Here is a 19725-nt window from a genome sequence, read left to right on the forward strand (position 1 = left end):
GCACTATTATAGGCAAATTCCAAAATGGGTAAATAATCTTCCCAATTGGTTTGCCGCTTACTCACATATGCGGGAAGCATATCCTCAAGTACTTGGTTGACCTGTTCTATCTAACCATCACTCTGTGGATGTTCAACAGTGCTCATGCTGAGCATAGTATCCAACCTCTTAAACACTGCCCTCCAGAAATGACTATTTAACTTTTGATCTCTATCACTGACTATGTTGGCGAGTAGTTTCGAACAGACGAGCTAATTCTGGAGTTTTGACCGTAGTCTTGGTTGAAATAAATCCACATCTTAGTCAACCACAACCTATATAGCATCATGCCCTCTCCTAGTCATGGGTAGACCTACAATAAAATCCATAGAGATATTTTCCCACTTGCCGTTTGGAATCTGTAAAGGATGTAAGAGCCTGCCTATCTTGAGACGCTTAGTCTTATTGACCTGGCATTTTTGGCAATGCAAAACATATCCTTGGACGTCCTTGTGAAGTCCAGGCTAGTAAAATTGCCTTCTCACTAAGACATAGGTCTTCCTAATCCTAAGATGACATGCACTTGGACTATCATGACACTCAAAAAGTATTTGGCGCCTAGTGTCGGAGTCCTAGGATACGCACACTCTTCCTTTGTGCAACAAATACCCATTATCGATGGAAAAATGCTTCCAACGATTAAGCTCATCCTGGGTGTGGAACTATTATCACTCACTACTGCGGAGTGTGAGGGATCCCTTCGTACAACAAACTTCCACACCTTCTCAAATGAAGAATCATGTTCACACTTGTCGTTGAGAGAATCTAAGAATTCACTTTTCAACTCTGTAAAACCTAATGAGTTGAGTTGAGGCATGCAACTTAAAGCATCAGCCACCACATTGTATTTGCACTTGCGATACCTTAATTGAAAGTTGAATTCTTGAAGAGCTTGTGCCCACCTTCCCTTTCGCCCTTTCAAACCAGTTTGAGTAGTCAACCACTTAATGCTTTCATGGTCGAAACAAACTCAAACTTAGCACCATATAGGTAATGGTGCCACTTATCTAAAGCATGAATGATGGCATAAAGTTCTCGTTCATATGCAGAATAATTCCGCTGAGCTTTATCCAACTTTTTGCTTTCAAAAGCTACCGGCCTCTCTCCATGAAGAAGCACAGCACCAATCGCAGGGTCACTAGCATCCGTTTCAACCACAAACAGCTGATTGGGATCTACTATGGCCAAGACAGGACCGATAGCAATGGCGACCTCAAGGCGATCGAAACTTCTTTGCTGGGCATCTCCCCAAAAAAAATCACGACCCTTAGCCTTAAGCTAGTCCGTCATGGAAACCTCTAGCTTAGCATAATCGCGAATAAATTTGCAATAAAATCTTGCCAACCCAAGAAAAACTTGTAATTCCTCAAGGTTGGTTGGATGAGGCCACTTGAGGATTGTGGCTACTTTATCAGGGTCCATCTTAATAAAATCTTGCCAACCCAAGAAAAACTTGTAATTCCTCAAGGTTGGTTGGAAGAGGCCACTTGAGGATTGTGGCTACTTTATCAGGGTCCATCTTAATACCATCTGCTAAGATGATACCATCTTAATACCATCTGCTAAGATGATGTGACTCAAATAATGATCTCTGTGACAAAAAAAATCACACTTACTTTGCTTAGCATAAATTGCGTTTTGTCAAAGCAAATCAAACACTATGCATAAGTGCTTTAAATGTTCTTCCTGAGATCGACTGAAGATCAAGATATCATCAAGGAAAACTACAACAAATCGACCGAGATAAGAGGCGTAAGACACTATCCATCAATGTCATAAACGTAGCTGGAGCATTAGTTAGACCAAACGACATAACTAAAAACTCATAATGCCCAAATCTGGTGCGAAAAGTTGTTTTAGGGACATCCTCCATGCGGATACGCACTTGACGATAGCCAGACCTTAAGTCTATCTTACTAAAGTACCACGCATCTTGCAGTTGATCAAACAGTTCATCAACTCGTGGCAACGGATACTTGTTCTTTATCGTGATTGCATTCAAACCATGATAGTCTACGCACAAGCGCATAGACCAATCTTTTTTCTTCAACAATAAAATTGGTGACGCCCATGGCGAATTGCTTGGCCTAATGAAGCCCGTGGCGAGATAGTCAACAAGCTGAAGCTCTACCTCGCTGGCTTCATTAGCACCAAACCTATAGGGAGGTTTGCAAACGGGTTTAGCATCCTTGAGCACGTCAATTGCATGCTGAACATTACGCTCAGAAGGTAAACCCAATAGCAAATCCCTTGGAAAAACATCTTGAAATTCATGCAAAAGACTTCGCAAAGCACTTGAAACGTGTTGAGTGAGCTTAGGAAAATTATTGTGCATAGCATTAACATGATTATCAGATTGTTCACTTATGACCGAGTTGCAAGACATAGCATGTTGCAAATCACTGGACATATCACTTGCAAAGAAACTAGAAACAAAATTACCAACACTAGCATCAACATGAGACAAAGCTGGAGAAGACAAGTAGCACAAAAAGAGATTTTCTACTTCATGAGCATTTACAAGGCGATCCAATTCTGCAAAACAAATGAGTAGAGATGGCAGCATTGTCAGAATATGCAACGGAGATGAAGACAAGATCTGAAAACACTAGAGCAAGTGCACAACAAAAAAACACAGAGAAGAGAGAGAGAGAAGCGTATAACTCTGCTATATACACAAGAAAATCCCGAATACAACGATACAAGTGTGGGGGGGCAAGGGGCCATTTTATATGGCCCCACATAGCCAGACGGCCTACTGAAAAACAGCCGATAGCAGGCAGAAAAGCTCACGACCAGATCTATTCCAATCGACCAGCAATAATCAGTCGGCCAGCTACAGATCATGTCGGTCAGCATCTGGATCAGCCTCACTGGCACAAGACAGCCTCCCAGGCTTAGTTAGTATGAAAGGTACGGTACGGTACGATAAAATACGGTACTAATTGGTACCTTAAAATTTTTTGAGGTACGGTACGATATTCGTACGTTTTTTTTTATACTTCCTAAACTTAAAAATTGTAGACAAGAAGTTACAAAATAGCAAAATCGTACCTCATCGTACGGATACGTACGATACCGTACGGTACGAATCGTACGTACGATATGATCCGTACGATGTACGAAACTAACCCTGCAGCCTCCCACACCAAAAAAAAAATAGGGAAAAATATGGAGAGTGGGGAAAAATGAGAAAACACCTAAATCGGACGGGCACACCCACAACAGAGGCCCTAGTGTAAATTTACAGACAGGAGATGACTGCTAACACCCCCTCTCAACTCCTGGATGTGAAACCAACCCCAGTGAGCTGGAGTGCCGCCAGAGCATAGCCTGAGATAAGAGACTTCGTGAAGAGGTCCACCGCACTACCCTCCGTCGAACAAAACTCTAGCAAGATGTCATCAGCAACAATCTTTTCCACGAACAAAATGCCTCTTGATGACCGCAGATTCCACCAGTGGAAACCCAATCCCGCCAAGTAACTTTTGCAACCTCACCACCTCGTAAGCAGCACCACAAGCAGCGCGGTACTCTGCCTCTGTAGATGACAAGCCAATAGTTGGCTGCCTCTTACTGCTCCATGAAACCGCTCCTGAGCCAAGGGAAAAATTGTAGCCTGATGTCAAGGTCCTCGTGTCTGGCTCTCCTCCCCAATCTAAGTCACTCCATCCTTGGAGTCTGACTCCATCCATCAATTCCCCTCCTGTGTAAAAGAGTCCAAGATCCTTCGCATGCTGCAGAAACCACAAGAATCGCAATCCTGCCTCCCAAAGAGTCTTCTGCAAACATGAGCTCAACAGCCTCATGATGAAGCTCCCATCCAATTTGGTATTCAGCAACCAGATCAATGAACCATTCTGCTTCCGAGTCAAGGAGACATCATACTGCTCACAAGGATCAACAACTGTTACGGTGGGATGCCAAGTCCTGGAAACCTACTGAAGACCACTCAAGGCCTTCAAAAACCTGTAAACCACCCCCTCTGAATCCGGAACCACAAGGCCTGGAGAATGTGCAACATCCAGCTCCTCCAACAAGTAATCAACTGCCACCTGCCTGGCCTTCCGATAGGTCCCCGTGGAAAGAGCGTCCTCAACTACAGGAGTTTCTTTGTCTCGAATGCTACGAGACATCAGAGTGATTACCTGTGGTGTGTAACTGAGGAAAATGAAAGAACAGACTCTGGCATTGACACGATCCCATAATTGTGCCTATGCCTAACGTTTCTTCCGAATAGAGGGTAACTCCCCTTCCTCTAACTCCGATCGTGGAACCCCAACAACAATGAAATCAGCAAGGTCGTAAGACTCCAAAACAGATTCCATCATTACCTTCCATATGCCGTAGTTATTCCCGTCCAAGTAACGGTCCACTAGGAACGTGGGGAGTGTCGGGATCTTCACGTGCTTCTCAGCCATCTCAAATAAATCTGCCATTGCAAGGGTGTAATTGAAAAGGGAGGGTGGGTGGGAAAAAATGAAGAACTAAACCTACAAGTGGCTGTCCAGCAACAAGGCCCGCCATTCACTTGCTTCTTCTCTTCCCGTACGGCCCAAAACAGTCCTCCAATCAGCAACACAAACAGCCCCCCTCTTGGTCACACAGTTCCCAAGATCTTCCAAGAGCCTAGAGCTCTAATACCATGTCAGAATATGCAGCGGAGATGAAGACAAGATCTGAAAACACTAGAGCAAGTGCACAGCAGAAAAACGCAGAGAAGAGAGAGAGAGAGAGAGAGAGAGAGAGAGAGAGAGAGAAGCGTATAACTCTACTATATACACAAGAAAATCCCAGATACAATGATACAAGTGTCGGGGGGCAAGGTGCCATTTTATATAGCCCCACATAGCCAGTCGGCCTGCTGAAAAACAGCCGACAGTAGGCAGAAAAGCTCACTACCAGATCTGCTCCAGTCGGCCAGCAATAATCAGTCGGCCAGCTACAGATCATGTCGGCCAACATCTCGATCAGCCTGACTGGCACAAGACAGCCTCCCACACCAAAAAAAATAGGAAAGAAATAGGGAAAAATATGGAGAGTGGGGAAAAATGAGAGAACACCTAAATCGGGCGGGCACACCCACAACAGAGGCCCTGGTGTAAATATACAGACAGGAGATGACTGCTAACAGGCACATCACGCTCACCTTGCAAACGAACTTGTTTACCATTGACCTCAAAATCAAAAGTATTATCTAAATAACTACGAGAAAGAGATGGTCCTAAATTGAACAACCATTCACGACCCAAAATGACATCAACTCTAGTGATATGCATAACTTGAAAATCTAAAGACATTTCATGCCCCTGATTGCTTAATGGTACTTGCTTAACTACAGTGTCCCATACATGCTTACCGTGTCCATTAGCAAGAGAAACTGTATATTTATGATCACTAGGACTTTGTGGCAATTTTAATTTCTTAACCAAGTGATAATTCAAAAAGTTGTGTGTAGCTTCATCATCAATCATGACACGAACTCTTTGTCCATTGATGTGTCCATGCATTCGAACCAAATCATAAAGTCCGAAAGAGGGTACCCACACCGTGGAGGTAACACAACATTCATGTGTGGCGTCAATATGACACACCTGAACCTCAGAAAACTTTCGCGAGGCTTCAAGTGGCAAGACTTGCACCATGTGTGCAGCCTTGTTGCCCTTATCAACTTCCTTGCCACGATTCTTTGGACAATTTTGTTTATCATGATCAGCAGCCATGCAAATAAAACATAATTTTTCCTTTCTAGCTCACTCATAATCTTGGGGTGATAAGGAGCCTCTTGCCCCCTTGGGCTTCTGTCATGTGCACAAAGTGTATCTACCGTGTGCTACACACACACAAGACTAGCTTCGAGGCTTGGGGAAGCTTGGAGCTAGCCAAGCTGATTGGCGAGCTGGGCTAGGGATAGACTGACGGGCGGGCACCCAAGTATGGACGGGCAGGCGCCCAAGTGTGGACGCTCGGTGACCGACCAAGAGCCTATAAAAGAGTGGCCAAGATTAGTCAATTGTTCATAGAGTCTCGTGAGTCTTTGTGAGAGCTCTATGGTCAGGAGCCTGGATCTAGTGCAGACGTGCACTTGCTTCATGCAGCCAAGGCCAACATGAGTCTCGAGGCCCACGAGGGTAGCATCCTTGGCGGTATGGGACGTCATGGGGTAGAGACTGGTGGGTACGTCTTGCTAGTTAGCTCAGCTCGTGGCTCGGTGGAGACAATCAAGACTTGTGGGTTTTGCCCATGGCTGTCAAGGTTGGGTGGTGAGTCAAGCCTGCACCCCCTTCACGTTATTTGGCTTTGTTTTGCAGGTTTCGAGTCATATTTCAAGAGCGTTCTACGAGGAGATCCGTGGGGATTTGACAGTGGTATCAGAGCATATGAATTGGACTTGCCTTCTCATGTGAGAGTTTATCACGTATTTCATGTCAGTAGACTTAAGGAAGTACTGGGTGGAACAGACCGGTTAGTTACTCCTTAAGAAATCATAGATGTCGAGGATATGACATTTGTCCCACAAACCAGAAAAGATTTTTGGATTTCATGAAAGACAATTGCAGAATATGCTACTCACGGAATACAAGATCAAGTGGAAGGATCATGTTCAGAAGGACGCTACATGGGAGACATTGACTACCCCCTTCAGAGGGACTACCTTGGGTTTTTCCTGAGCTTAGGAGTGAGCTCTTAGAGGAAGGGGAGTATGTCATGTGCATAGAGTGTATCTACCGTGTGCTACACGCACACAAGACTAGCTTCGAGGCTCGGGGAAGCTTGGAGCTAGGTAGGCTGATTGGCAAGCTGGGCTAGGGATAGACTGACGGGTGGGCACCCCAGTATGGACGGGCGAATGCCCAAGTGTGGATGCCCGGTGACCGACCAAGAGCCTATAAAAGGGTGGGCAAGGTTAGTCAGTTGTTCATAGAGTCTCGCCACTCTTTATGAGAGCTCTATGGTCAAGAGCCTGGATCTAGTGCAGATGTGCACTTGCTTCATGCAACCAAGGCCGACAGCAATCTCGAGGCCCGCGAGGGTAGCTCCTTGGCGGTATGGGACGTCATGGGGTAGAGACTGGTCGGTACGTCTTGCTAGTTAGCTCTACTCGTGGCTCCGTTTGGGGACAGTCAAGACTTATGGGTTTTGCCCACGGCTCTCAAGGTTGGGTGGTGGGTCAAGCCTGCACCCCCTTCACGTTATTTGGCTTTGTTTTGTAGGTTTCGAGTCATGTTTCAGGAACGTTCTACGAGGAGATCCATGGGGATTTGACAGTGGTATCAGAGCATATGAACTGGACTTGCCTTCTCATGTGAAAGTTCATCCCGTATTTCATGTCAGTAGACTTAAGGAAGTACTGGGTGGAACAGACCGGTTAGTTACTCCTCAAGAAATCATAGATGTCGAGGATATGACAATTGTCCCACACGAACCAGAAAAGATTCTTGGATTTCGTGAAAGACGATTGCGGAATACGCTACTCATGGAATACAAGATCAAGTGGAAGGATCGTGTTGAGAAGGACGCTACATGGGAGACATTGACTACCCTTCAGAGGGACTACCTTGGGGTTTTACTGAGCTCAGGAGTGAGCTCTTAGAGGAAGGAGAGTGTGTCATGTGCACAGAGTGAATCTACCGTGTGCTACACGCACACAAGACTAGCTTCAAGGCTTGGGGAAGCTTGGAGGTAGACATGCTGATTAGCGAGCTGGGCTAGGGATAGACTGGCGAGCGGGTGCCCATGTATGGACGGGCCGGCGCCCATGTGTGGATGCCCGGTGACCGGCCAAGAGCCTATAAAAGGGTGGCCAACGTTAGTTAGTTGTTCATAGAGTCTCGCGAGTCTTTGTGAGAGCTCTATGGTCAGGAGCCTAGATCTAGTGCAGACGTGCACCTCCTTCATGCAGTCGAGGCCGGCAAGAGTCTTGAGGTCCACAAGGGTAGCTCCTTGGCGGTATGGGACGTCATGGAGTAGAGACTGGTCGGTACGTCTTGCTAGTTAGCTCAGCTCATGGCTCGGTGGGAACGATCAAGACTTCTGGGTTTTGCCCACGGCTGTCAAGGTTGGGTGGTGAGTCAAGCCTGCACCCCTTCACATTATTTGGCTTTGGTTGCAGGTTTCGAGTCATGTTGCAAGAGCATTCTACGAGGAGATCCATGGGGATTTGGCAGCTTCTTATTCCCCTCATCCCCTTGTGTGACCCCCTTCCGTTTATTTCCCTTGGAATTAAGAACATTCGAGGCGCCACCCCAAGAATTCTTGGCCGTGCGTTTCTTATCACTAGTATTATCGAAGATCTACGCACTCTTGATGGGCTCTTCTAAAGTTTTAAGATATTGAGTTTTAACTTTAGTTTTATATTCATTATCTAGACCACGCACAAAACTTCGCACTTTCTGAAAATCATCCAAACCATCAAGCTTGAGAATTATCGCGCGATACTTTGAAATATATTGGGTCAACGTAAGACCTTCCATCTTACAATTGTCCTAAGCATTCCAATTGCGATCCTTCTCATTTTCCGGTAAGAATTCCTTGTGAAAAAGTGCCTCAAAAGCAACCCATGACGCAGGTCTATCGGTCTCTACAAGGCTCATCCACGACTTGTAGGCCTTGCCCTCAAGCATGAGACTCGCCTCAAGAGCACAGATAGCATCAGGAGTACGTCGTAAAAGATGTAAGTCTGTCCACTTTTGTAAAAAAGCACCACATCTTTATTACGCTCCTTGTCTTCCCCGCGGAACACCGGAGGCTTCACACTCTTGAGCATAGCAGCCACTTCTAGATTCCCGGGCATTTCGCTGCCTGGAGTTGACCACCTGGGTAGAACCCCTTGGACTGTCAACCAGGACACCCCGAAACCCTGAGCTAGCAACTAACTGCTTAAGCGTCGCTTGCATGGACTCCAAACTTTGAGAAAGGAAATCAAACTTTGCTCAATGCGTTGTGTGCGTGATGCTAACAAATTGTGTGCATGCAAATCAACAAAACCATGATCACCCAAATCAAGATCAGCCATGGTGGTATCCATAGGTGGAGTACCACCATGCTGTTGGTCTGCGGGGTTTTCAATAAATTCTGAGGCCATGGTAACAAATCAAGTTCGTAAACAAGATAAACACGAGTACCTGACCAAAACCGGCTCACCGAAAACTTTGTCAATGCCGTGGAACGTGCTCGGCCTTCGAAACTTCGCTTGAGAATTGTGTAGAATTGCCAAGCTTCGTGAAGAAGTGTACTTGAATGGCAAATGGCTTCCGAAACTTCGCTTGAGAATTGTGTAGAATTGCTGAGCTTCGTGAAGAAGTGTACCTGAATGGCAAACAGCTTCGACACCTTTGCCTTGATGATCAAGCCATTGCTGAAAAAGAGGGCTTCAACTCAGAAGCGATGGCGTGAGAGAAGAAGAGGCTTGGCGCCTACTGTAGGGAGAGAGAGAGAGAGAGAGAGAGAGAGAAGCCACCCGGTTAGGGTTTCATCTTGGAAAACCCTTGCTTTGTGTGGAAGCGGTAATCGGCTTTTGACTTAAGCCTTTAAGCTTAACTAGTTTAAAAGCTTTAATAAAAAGCTTAACTCAAAGCTTTTATGGCAGCGAGAAGAAGGGCACGCGTCTGTGTATTTGTCGTGCGTGCTGTTGGTGGCTATATTTGTCAGGTATTTGTTGCCGTAGCCACAGGTTAGGCTCTGTGTTGTGGGGTGCACAGCGCTGTTTGTGCACCGGATGAGGTGGGGGGGGGCTCTGCTGCATGCTTGCCACGGGGTTGATCGCTTGCCAAGTGAAAGGAGAGAGAGAGACTTCCTCTCCTTACGGCCTGTATGCGCCAGCTGTTGTTGACGTGAAAGAGAGAATTTCTCCTCCTTGTGGAAATCCCGCATGTGAGCGTAAAGGAGGCAAGGCCGGATTATGTGTTGCTGCTGATGGTCGTGCGTGCTTCCACTTGACAGCGCTGTTGAAAGAGAGAAAGAGTTTGATTTCTCACACAGTTGCGTGCTGTTGATGTCATGCGCTGCTTGTGATGCTCTACTTCAAACTGTTGCCCGTGTGGCTAGCTTGGTCGCTTTGGCGCTGCTGCACGGTGTAGTGGCTGTGCAGCTCTCTGATATGCGCTTGTTGTTGGACCAGAAACCCTCCCTTCCAAGCTTAAACAGGCAGCTGGCTTTCCCCCAAAGCCATGAAGAAAACCCTAAGCTCTGATACCAATATGAGACCCCCGCCCTCAGCCAAGACCTCTGCAAGAAGACTAGACGAGAATAGAGTGTATCTCCACCCAACGGCCAGATAAAGACTCTAGCCGGCTATATTTAGCCCTTGCCGTCCACACATGACCGGACACCCCTGAACAGCTCTAGCTCACCCTGTCCCTACCCGTGCCCTAACATGTACTCACCTGTGACCAGTGTGACTACTACAGATGCATCTACGGCATGCAAGAACATTGTGCCCTTGCATGATGAGACGAGGATGTTATAAACATTCCTCTTTCTGACATCCGACCATCCATCACATAAAACAATGCATACATATTTTTGCCATGTTTCCTTGAGTGGCTCTATCTCCATCTCCATAGCTTGTCTCTCCCTTCTGAGCTCCCGTGTGCGCAAGGCCTCATAAGAGGGCTCCTCCCACTCACACCCAAAAACTCTATCAAAAAGCGTGTGCAACGTTTGCTTCAATGAATTTTGGGGCAAAAATATTACTTTTTAAAAAAAGGCTTGAAAGAAATGTGTTTCCTACCTAGGAAACATTTGATAAACCTTTCCAAGTTTCTTTCAACAAAGAAACGCGTTTCATTGATACTATGCTCTCCACACAAGGTCAAGCAAGGGGACAAGGGTCAGCACATCCAGCAGGTAATGCCATGCCAGTTCAGAATTAGACAGGAAAAGTTATGGTGTGGGGTGCATCCTGTTGGGATGCAGAGGTGGAGTAAGGTTGTTGGGACAGCTCAAGGTAAACGAGATCACACAAGGGAGCCAATGGCTGTGCAAAGCAGTACTCGTGTGAGGCCATAGGTTTTGTAAATCCGTGGAGGACGAGCCAGCCGGGGAAAAGAGCGTGCAGAGGGGGGAGTGTGGGGTTGGGGGGGTTTGTGCATTGTTACCTTTTATTTTGTAAGATAGAACCATACTTTCGTTGAAGGTAAATATGTGATACATGTAGTCATATACAGTTATACTGAAAAGAGACAAGCAAACAACTTCAAACAAGTTGTAACAGATGGAACCTTACATCGACGTCTTTAGCCTTGACATTCTTAGGCTTCACCAGATTTGGGTTCTCAACCTCAATCAGGCCCTGAGTCCCCTTCTTTTTCTGCAATGCAATAAACAGTGCAGCAATGATTACTCCACAAGTTGGGATATCAAAGTCTTGCATCACTTCAACAACATTTGAGAGGGCTCACGGCATAATTTAGCAATACATGAACGTTGATAAATTTTCCCAAACCTCTAGCCAAGTCGTAAGTGCATGCATGAATATAACACTAAAAATGGTTGCAAAGATGAAGACGCTACCATCTCACTTTCATCTTCCGATTCCTCCTCTGATACCTCCTCGGCCTCCTCCTCCGGCAGCTCCAGAAACAAATCCATAACTCATATATCAGTTTCAACATGCCCAGAGACTTCATGAACTACTTCATAGAAAAATCATAACAACTTCAGGTATTCTGACCAATCTAAACAACAGTTCAACCCTAAAGCAAATAAAAACCATACAATTGTTGCCACACTGAAGGTGAAAGGACCAGAAAAGAAGAATCACAAAACCATACATCAAGAAGACAGCAGAAAAGAAAAAACCCGAATAGGAAGTTGTACTTAGCAAGAATGACCCGAATGGGAAGATGTACTTAGCAAGAATGCTTCTTAAAGTAGTTAAATGTAGCTCAAGTTAAAATCTGCTTCCTAAAAGATGTTACTAAAGCTTAGACCAGATAGTAAATCTGTTGCAGGTTCTTCAGTAGAGAAGAGGACATGGGAAGAACCATTCAACCCTGCACTTTTTTCATCAGGTTTGGAGTTCTAATAGAACCACCCTCAACCCGGGAAAGATTCCAAGTGGTTCTAGTTGCGGTGTAGGATGAATAGCACAATATGAAGAGGATAGAGTGCACGCGCGCACGCACACACAGAGAATACACAGTATTGGGTCCCAAATACCCTCCGAATGGCACCACCACAGATGGTGTATTTGCTTTATTGCTGAATGTGTAGAGCCTGTAGATGACAACTTGAAGACCTTCTTGCTGCTGCATTTCTGGAAACACTGCTGGCTGCCCTGGATCAAGACCTCTACCTTGCATTTGGCTATGCACAAGCCTCACCAACTTGTAGAAATTTCAGCTGGCTGCCCTGGATCAATACCTCTACCTTGCATTTGGCTATGCACAAGCCTCACCAACTTGTAGAAATTTCATATGGCTGGCCCAAGGGCTGGAGCGACCCTTATATATACCTAGACTGGCACCCATACACCCGGCTGCAAGCCTAATAAGTGCCTAGAACACCTCTACATCATTCTAGAGGGTTACAAATACGTGCGATACATGCACTGAAATCATGTGCATGATATGCACACCTGGCCATGACTGTGTACCGGACTTGTACACCTAACCATGACCCTCTATAGTGGATCCCTCGGCTGACTCATCCCCGGACAAGGGCTCATAGGGGACAAGTAACCACCATAGGCCTTACACATGTATTGTAAGGATATGTCCACGTGGCATCTCAGCGGGGGATGCATGTGACATCCCCTTCCACTTAACTTGACGGAGGCTTCATAGCCTCCAAATAGCCCGTCAATAATGCCAAATAATCTCCAAAGAAACTTTTGTCAAGCCATACCGCTTCGTGCGTCCCTCGGCTTTGAAACCTCGCAAGAAACTGACACCCTCAATGACTGAAGCCATGCTTAAAATGGTGCAAAAGAATCTGTTTTGGGACCATCACTTTGGCTTCGTCAATGATATCGAGTTCCAGTTCATCTTGGACATCTCATAGAAGAGGTCCGACATAGTGCTTCAGCCAACTGACATGACACATCATGCATAGTCCAACTCGAGGGTAACTTTAATTTCATGGACACCTCACTGATCTTCTTGACGATGGGAAAACGTCCAATGCTCCAAAACAACAATTTTGGGCATCGCTTGCCCGCCTATTTCAACATGTGCTTCATAATCCTGAGATAGCACAGACTCTAAGATCACTCTAAGATCTCCTGGTAAGACTCTGTGACTCGACATGCTTTGAGCGTTGTGAAGACACTATCCTGGTCATTAATGATTGGAATTGTCTTCCAAAAGTGCCTCATATGGAGTCCTGGCAATAGTGGAAGAAAAAGATTCATTGACCACTGCTTGAATGGTCGTGGACGTAGCACTTTAGCACATCGAACGCAAGTTGATAGATCTCTGTTTGGAGTCTAGACGTCCGTTTGTGAAACTTATTCCCAAAATTAACAAACAATGCCCTCCAAAGAAAAAATGACTTGTGAACTTGGCATCACAGTCACAGTTTGATATTGTGGTCCTAGGTATGCTACCAATAGTAGCAATGTCGGATAAAAAGCTTGGCGAGGTCACGTTAGCCCTGCAAAGGAATCAGCATAACAAATTTGCTAAAACGATCCACTATCATAAGACACTACATGTTACGCTTACCTTGACTAGAAGGCAAATTTTTCACGATATCAATGGATATGTCCTGAAAAGGTCCATCACGAATTGGCAATGGTTGTAACAACCCTGTTTTCTTCCAATGAGATACCTTCTGACAATTTGGACGATGTTGCACGTGCGTAAACACGTCCAGCCTCATCTTGGGCCAGTAAAACTGCCGCTCTAACTTCTCCAACGTGGGGTTCATGCCCCTATGATTGCCAGTGATGGCGTCATGGGCATCATGGAGAAGAGCAACCCGAAACTTCTTCAAGACAAAGAGCAGACTTTTGTAGAAAAGCCAACCATCACATATCAAGAAGTGGCACCGTCCTATGGTGTCCAATGCATGTTTCCATTATGTATACCGAATTCCTCGGAATCCGCATATTGTTGCTTCATCTCATCTAGTCTTGTGCCAACAACGAGTTCCATGCATGTGGATTGGATTTGGGAGATGGTCCCTTTTCTACTAAGTGCATCGATCACTAGGTTGCCCTTGCCTGGGAGACATTCAATCATGCCACCATATTGTTGGAAGATCTCGCTCCAGCCTAGAAGATCTGGCTTCATCCATGCTCTCAATCACTCCATTGTGCACTTGGCATCGTCTGAAGCCAACCAAGGTGGAAAAGTACGGTAAGGTACAGTAATGTTCAATACGATAAGGTAAGCATTCAAGTATGGGTTGAGATTTTGAGGTACGTTAAATACGTAAGGTCCGTAAAAACATAAAAAATATACTATATAGTGTACATACATATATATAGAAAAATGATTGAAAAAACAATTCATTTCTGAACATTGAACAACACAATTACCAAAATGAGGGCTCCATTTGTCAGCATGTTTCCTTCGCTATCATACTCTCAACTCTGGCTCTACAATGTCAGAGACCACAGCAGCTGGCATCGCATCATCATCATCTCTCGCTCCAATGTCTATATCAATGAGAGGAATGGCTATGTTCGCACTTTGCATCAGTCAGCTAAAATCAGCGACGGTGGCTGGCCTAGGGTTTTTTTGGCCCAAAATGTTTTTAAAAACTGCCATGTACTTGCCAATGAGGTGATAGCTCAAGTGGCGAAGGTGTTTGCCTAGGATCAAGAGGTCTTGGGTTCAAAACCCCCCTTGGTGCTTCCTCGGCAGCATCACCTATGGGTGGATAAATAAGTGGCTACAAGCGGGCGCCTATGGGCAATGAAAAATCGATAACTACGAGATGATCTTGGGCCAAAAGTCAGTCACGCCTAACGCGGGGGGGGAGGGGGGGGCGAGGAACTTGCCACGTACAGATCCATATAGTACGGTACAATACCATACTGTACACTAAAACGTACCTTATAATAAGGTACGTAGTACTTATGCAACCTTGAAGCCAACAAAAAGCCTCATGGTCAGTGCTAACCTCAAAGTTGCACGCATAAAGAAAATGTTTACAGTGTTTGAGTACATGGATCACGACAAAAAGTTCACGATCATAGACCAAGTAATCCCACGCTACAGAATTCAACTTATGGGCATATAAGCAATTGGATGGACCATTCTAGTGTAAAACATCTCCTATGGCAATGTTACTCGCATCTGTGATCATCCCAAGAGACAACCGCTAGACAAGGAGCCTCGAATAAAGCAATGTTAAGGTCCTTGAAAGCCTGCAATCCACCCCGAAACATGTGGATGCGTTGTCTACGAGTCTCGACACCCCTAAACAGATCTGTGAGAGTTGCCGAGAGGTCAAAAAACTTGTCAATGTTAGTAGAACATGCTTAGCAAATTCCCACAAACGACCGCACCTCATATGTTGTACTCGAAATCTCCCAATTTGGTATTTCAGCCACATTGGCGGGATCTAATCAAATACCCTTGAAGCTAATGATGTAGCCAAGGTAGTGAACCTCAACCAAAGAACTTTGATTTCTTTTCCTTGAAAGAAAGCTCATTGCTTTCCAACAATTTCATCAAATTTTCAATATCAATGTCGTGCTCCAAAAAGATGAAGACACACTTGCCTATCAAGTCCCTAAAGACATGCATCATCATGCGGTTAAATGTTGCTAGAGCATTTGTCCACCCAAAGAGCATGACCACAAACTCATAGTGCACCCATTCTGTGTGGAGTGTTATTTTGGAGATGTTTCCCTCTACTATTTGTACCTGATGATACCCACTCTTTAGGTCAAGTTTCAAGAAAAACCTTTGCTCCATTCAACCTCTCTAAGCTATAATCAATCCGAGGAACCAAGAACTTGCTCTTCGCTATTAGCTTATTCAGAGCGCGTTAATCCACACAAAGTCAAGAAAATCCATCCTTTTCCTTGACAAAAAGGACGACGCTATGAAGGGAGACGCACTAGAACGTATGAAACCAGACTACAACAATTCGTGGAGCTGACAGAACGGTCCAACTCTGTTTCCATCACCTTGCTCATGTGGTACAAAACCTTGCTTGGTGGTTTCGAGCCGGGAGAGAAGATTAGTTTTGTGATTCTCCAATCTAGATAGGAGGAGCTTATCCCATTTATTGCACCATTTATGCGGCATATTTATCTAATGTATTTTACTTAGTCGTGGGTATTGTTTTCCACATTTTTAGACACTTTTCCCTAGTTGTAGGTATTTTCACTAGTCGTGGGTTTCTTCTACTGGCCCACTTCGCTATTTGTGTTGCATATAAGAACAAGCTTTTTTTGCCATTCAATTCATTCATCATTTTGCTCAAGTGTTGGATCATTGTTGGCTGCTCCAAGTCTCTCCTCTACTTCTGCTTTCTCTTCGAAATCCCGGACTAGTGGTCTAGCTTGTATCTAGTTTTTGCAAAAGGTGAGTAAGCATTTAGTTGTCACGGTACAAAAATACAATATCGTACGATATGATACCATACAGGAATTTTTGGTACGATATGAAATTTTCGAATACCGTACGATAAAATACGGTTTGTTTTTTTTACACTTACAACCTATGGAGCTTCAAGCTTGAATGTGAGGGAAGGTTGGGAGGGGAGGAGTCTACAGTGCTTGAGGAACCAGAACATGGATATGTGTCTCTCCCAGTTGGATCTCCCGATTGTCTCCAAAAAAGAACCTGGATGGGTAATGCAATACCAAAGGTCTCCCAGTGTAGCGTTTATGACTAAGGGACCGTCCTTGCACAAATATGAGCAGTGCATCTAGGGTGATAGGTTTAGGGACTCCTCTCTAGATCAAAATGGCCATGTCCAAATCTTCTCCCTCGTACATAACTTGAGAATCTAATTGTCTAGCCTACCTATACAAGGGATGTCCAAGTGATGTAGCAAGATTCTCTCATCCTACCAATCAAGTGTACACTACCAGTCTACCTTGCCAGATCTTTTAGGTCTCTCAACAATCCCATATGGAATACTGAGTGGACACGAAAGTTGTGAAGTATTGCGGGCATTTGGGATCTTCGTTAAGCAGGGTTTCTATATTTTTTTTTAGCATTTGGAATTTTTTTTTCCAAAAAAAAAATTTTGGGAAGGGGAAAAAAAACTAAACTAAACTCGTACCGTATGATATCGTACGGTATCGTACCGTATGAACCGTACTGTACGAATGGATTCGTACCGGTACAAGAAACAACTATGGTGACAGGCCATGATGTGAACCGGACTTCACGTGGAAATTAAATCTCCAAAAAAAAAATTCCGTGTGAACTGCTATTTCACGCCTTCACGCATGAACCGGACTTCACGTGGAAATTAAATTTTGATTTTTTTATTTTATTTTTTTTTCGCATGAACTAATGTTTCTCGCCTTTACGCGTGAACCGGACTTCACGTGGAAATTAAATTTCGATTTTTTTTTTTCGCGTGAACTGCTGTTTCACGCCTTCACGCATGAACCGGACTTCACGTGGAAATTAAATTTCGATTTTTTTTTCGCGTGAACCGTTGTTTCACGCCTTCATGCGTTGACCGGACTTCACGTGGAAATTAAATTTTGATTTTTTTTTTTCACGTGAACTGCTGTTTCACGCCTTCACGCATGAACCGGACTTCACGTGGAAATTAAATTTTGATTTTTTTTATTTTATTTTTTTCGCGTGAACTGTTGTTTCACACCTTCACGCATGAACCGGACTTCACGTGGAAATTAAATAATGATTTATTTACTTTTTTCGCGTGAACTACTGTTTCACGTCCTCCCGCGTAAACCGGACTTCATGTAGAAATTAAATTTTGATTTTTTTTTTCCGCGTGAACTAATGTTTCACGCCTTCACAAGTGAACCGGACTTCACGTGGAAATCAAATTTCGAAAACTTTTTTTTTTCGCATGAACTGTTGTTTTACGCCTTCACGCATGAACTGGACTTCACGTGGAAATTAAATTTCAATTTTTTTATTTTTTTTCGCATGAACTATTGTTTCACGTCTTCACGCATGAACCGTACTTCACGTGTAAATTAAATTTCAAAAAAAAAAATCGTGTGAACTGCTGTTTCATGCCTTCACGCGTGAACCGGACTTCACGTGGAAATTAAATTTCAAAATTTTTTTTTGTTTTTTTCAAGAACGAAGTTATTGATCAAAAGAAAAGGCATTGAGATGTTGCCAGATGAGCAAATGACACCATAGTTATGGGGAATGATCAAATGCACAAGCTCACCAGATAGGGCTAGTACCTTGAAACATATGGATGTACCTCATAGTCACAAGGGAACGCCGTTCCAAGCTCTTGGAACGGGGGAACGCGTTCCATAGAGATAGCCGTTCCCGTTCCCGTTCCAAAATGGCACCGTAGACCATGTAAGAAATATAAGTGAACTATGTATCATGTAGAACACATCTATGCATTATCATGGCCACTACTGAGATGGTTTGAGGTTCTTTCTTTACTATGCCTCTTTCCAAAGCATTTACAGATATATAAAGTAAATTTATAAACACATTTATGCAATGATGTGGCGTTCCCGATTCCGTTCCCTTTTATTCAAGCTTTTCGTTCCCGTTCCAAACAGTCATCCGTTCCCCAAAACGTTCCCGTTCCCTTGTGACTATGATGTACCTAGTGTGCCTTGAAACATAGAGATGTACTTGATGTACTTGAGACATGGATGTACTTGGAAGATATGGGCATGCTTGGAACACTTGCAGTCCGCAATAGAGAACAATTGCGATGTAAGAGGGAGGTATTTGGCCCTCCAAGCTCTTTTTCACATGATGGAACTCTTGCCTGGACACATGGACAGGTTGGTGGACACATGGAAACAGGATTCTTAAAGCTTGCATAGGAAAAAGCACGGTCTTGGTCAAAAAGCAAGAAAAAGCAAAAAGTCAAACTATGTTGACCACGGTTTGAGGGTACCACTGGCAAGAGGAGACTGAGCCGAACGAAAAAGCTAAAAGCCGCTTTTTCAAAAAGCAGTTCCAAGGCCAAAAAGCAAGGCCTTGAAGCTACAAAAGAATAAATCAAGAACTTTGGCCATATTTGACTATTAATAAAATATTTAAAAGAGGAAAAGCAAAAAGGCAAAAGCAAAGCATGGATAAGCTTTTGGCAAAAAGCAGAGCCCTCTTCAAGTATAAAAAGGCTTGAACCTCTCTTGTAGCATCATGAAGGAGATCGTGGAGTGTGTGTTGACATCATTATGATCATGAGGAGATTCTTCTTCGCCATCAACACCTTCTCCAACTTGCTTTTCCGATGTACGGTCAGCCCTAGACTTGTATGGACATATCATGGGTGATACAGTGTCACGATTGTCACTAACTCTCTTAATCTCTCCTTAATTACTCCTTAATCCCTTATTAACTGAAAGGACACCTGTGAAGGGTCACACCCTTACACATGGGTCACTATCAAAGGACATGTCTATTCATTAAAAGACACACCCCTAAGTCCAAAGGACATAACCGTTGACTCAAGAGCCACACCCCTTCCCAGGGATGTCTCTTCACTTGTACCTTTTTGGCCTCTATTTAAGAAAGGCCCCTGTCTCAATGCAAACAACTCAATCTTTCTTACAGCATTTGTCTTATGTTTGTTAATTAAGTTTTA

General features: G+C 44.4%; 1 protein-coding gene across 1 annotated transcript in view; it reads right to left on the reverse strand.

The window, feature by feature from the left end:
- Positions 1-19725, reverse strand: part of LOC147623644 (28 kDa heat/acid-stable phosphoprotein-like protein) — an 82973-nt gene that overhangs the window by 33734 nt on the left and 29514 nt on the right. The window contains exons 3-4 of the mRNA XM_086820231.1: positions 11554-11613; positions 11267-11350 (exon numbers count right to left, since the gene is read on the reverse strand). Of these exons, the coding sequence (XP_086676357.1) occupies positions 11267-11350; positions 11554-11613 (144 nt within the window). The remainder of the gene's footprint in view (positions 1-11266; positions 11351-11553; positions 11614-19725) is intronic.

This window comes from Cibotium barometz, chromosome 26, assembly GCF_041138505.1.
Source record: "Cibotium barometz isolate CiBa-2024 chromosome 26, ASM4113850v1, whole genome shotgun sequence".
NCBI lineage: Eukaryota > Viridiplantae > Streptophyta > Polypodiopsida > Cyatheales > Cibotiaceae > Cibotium > Cibotium barometz.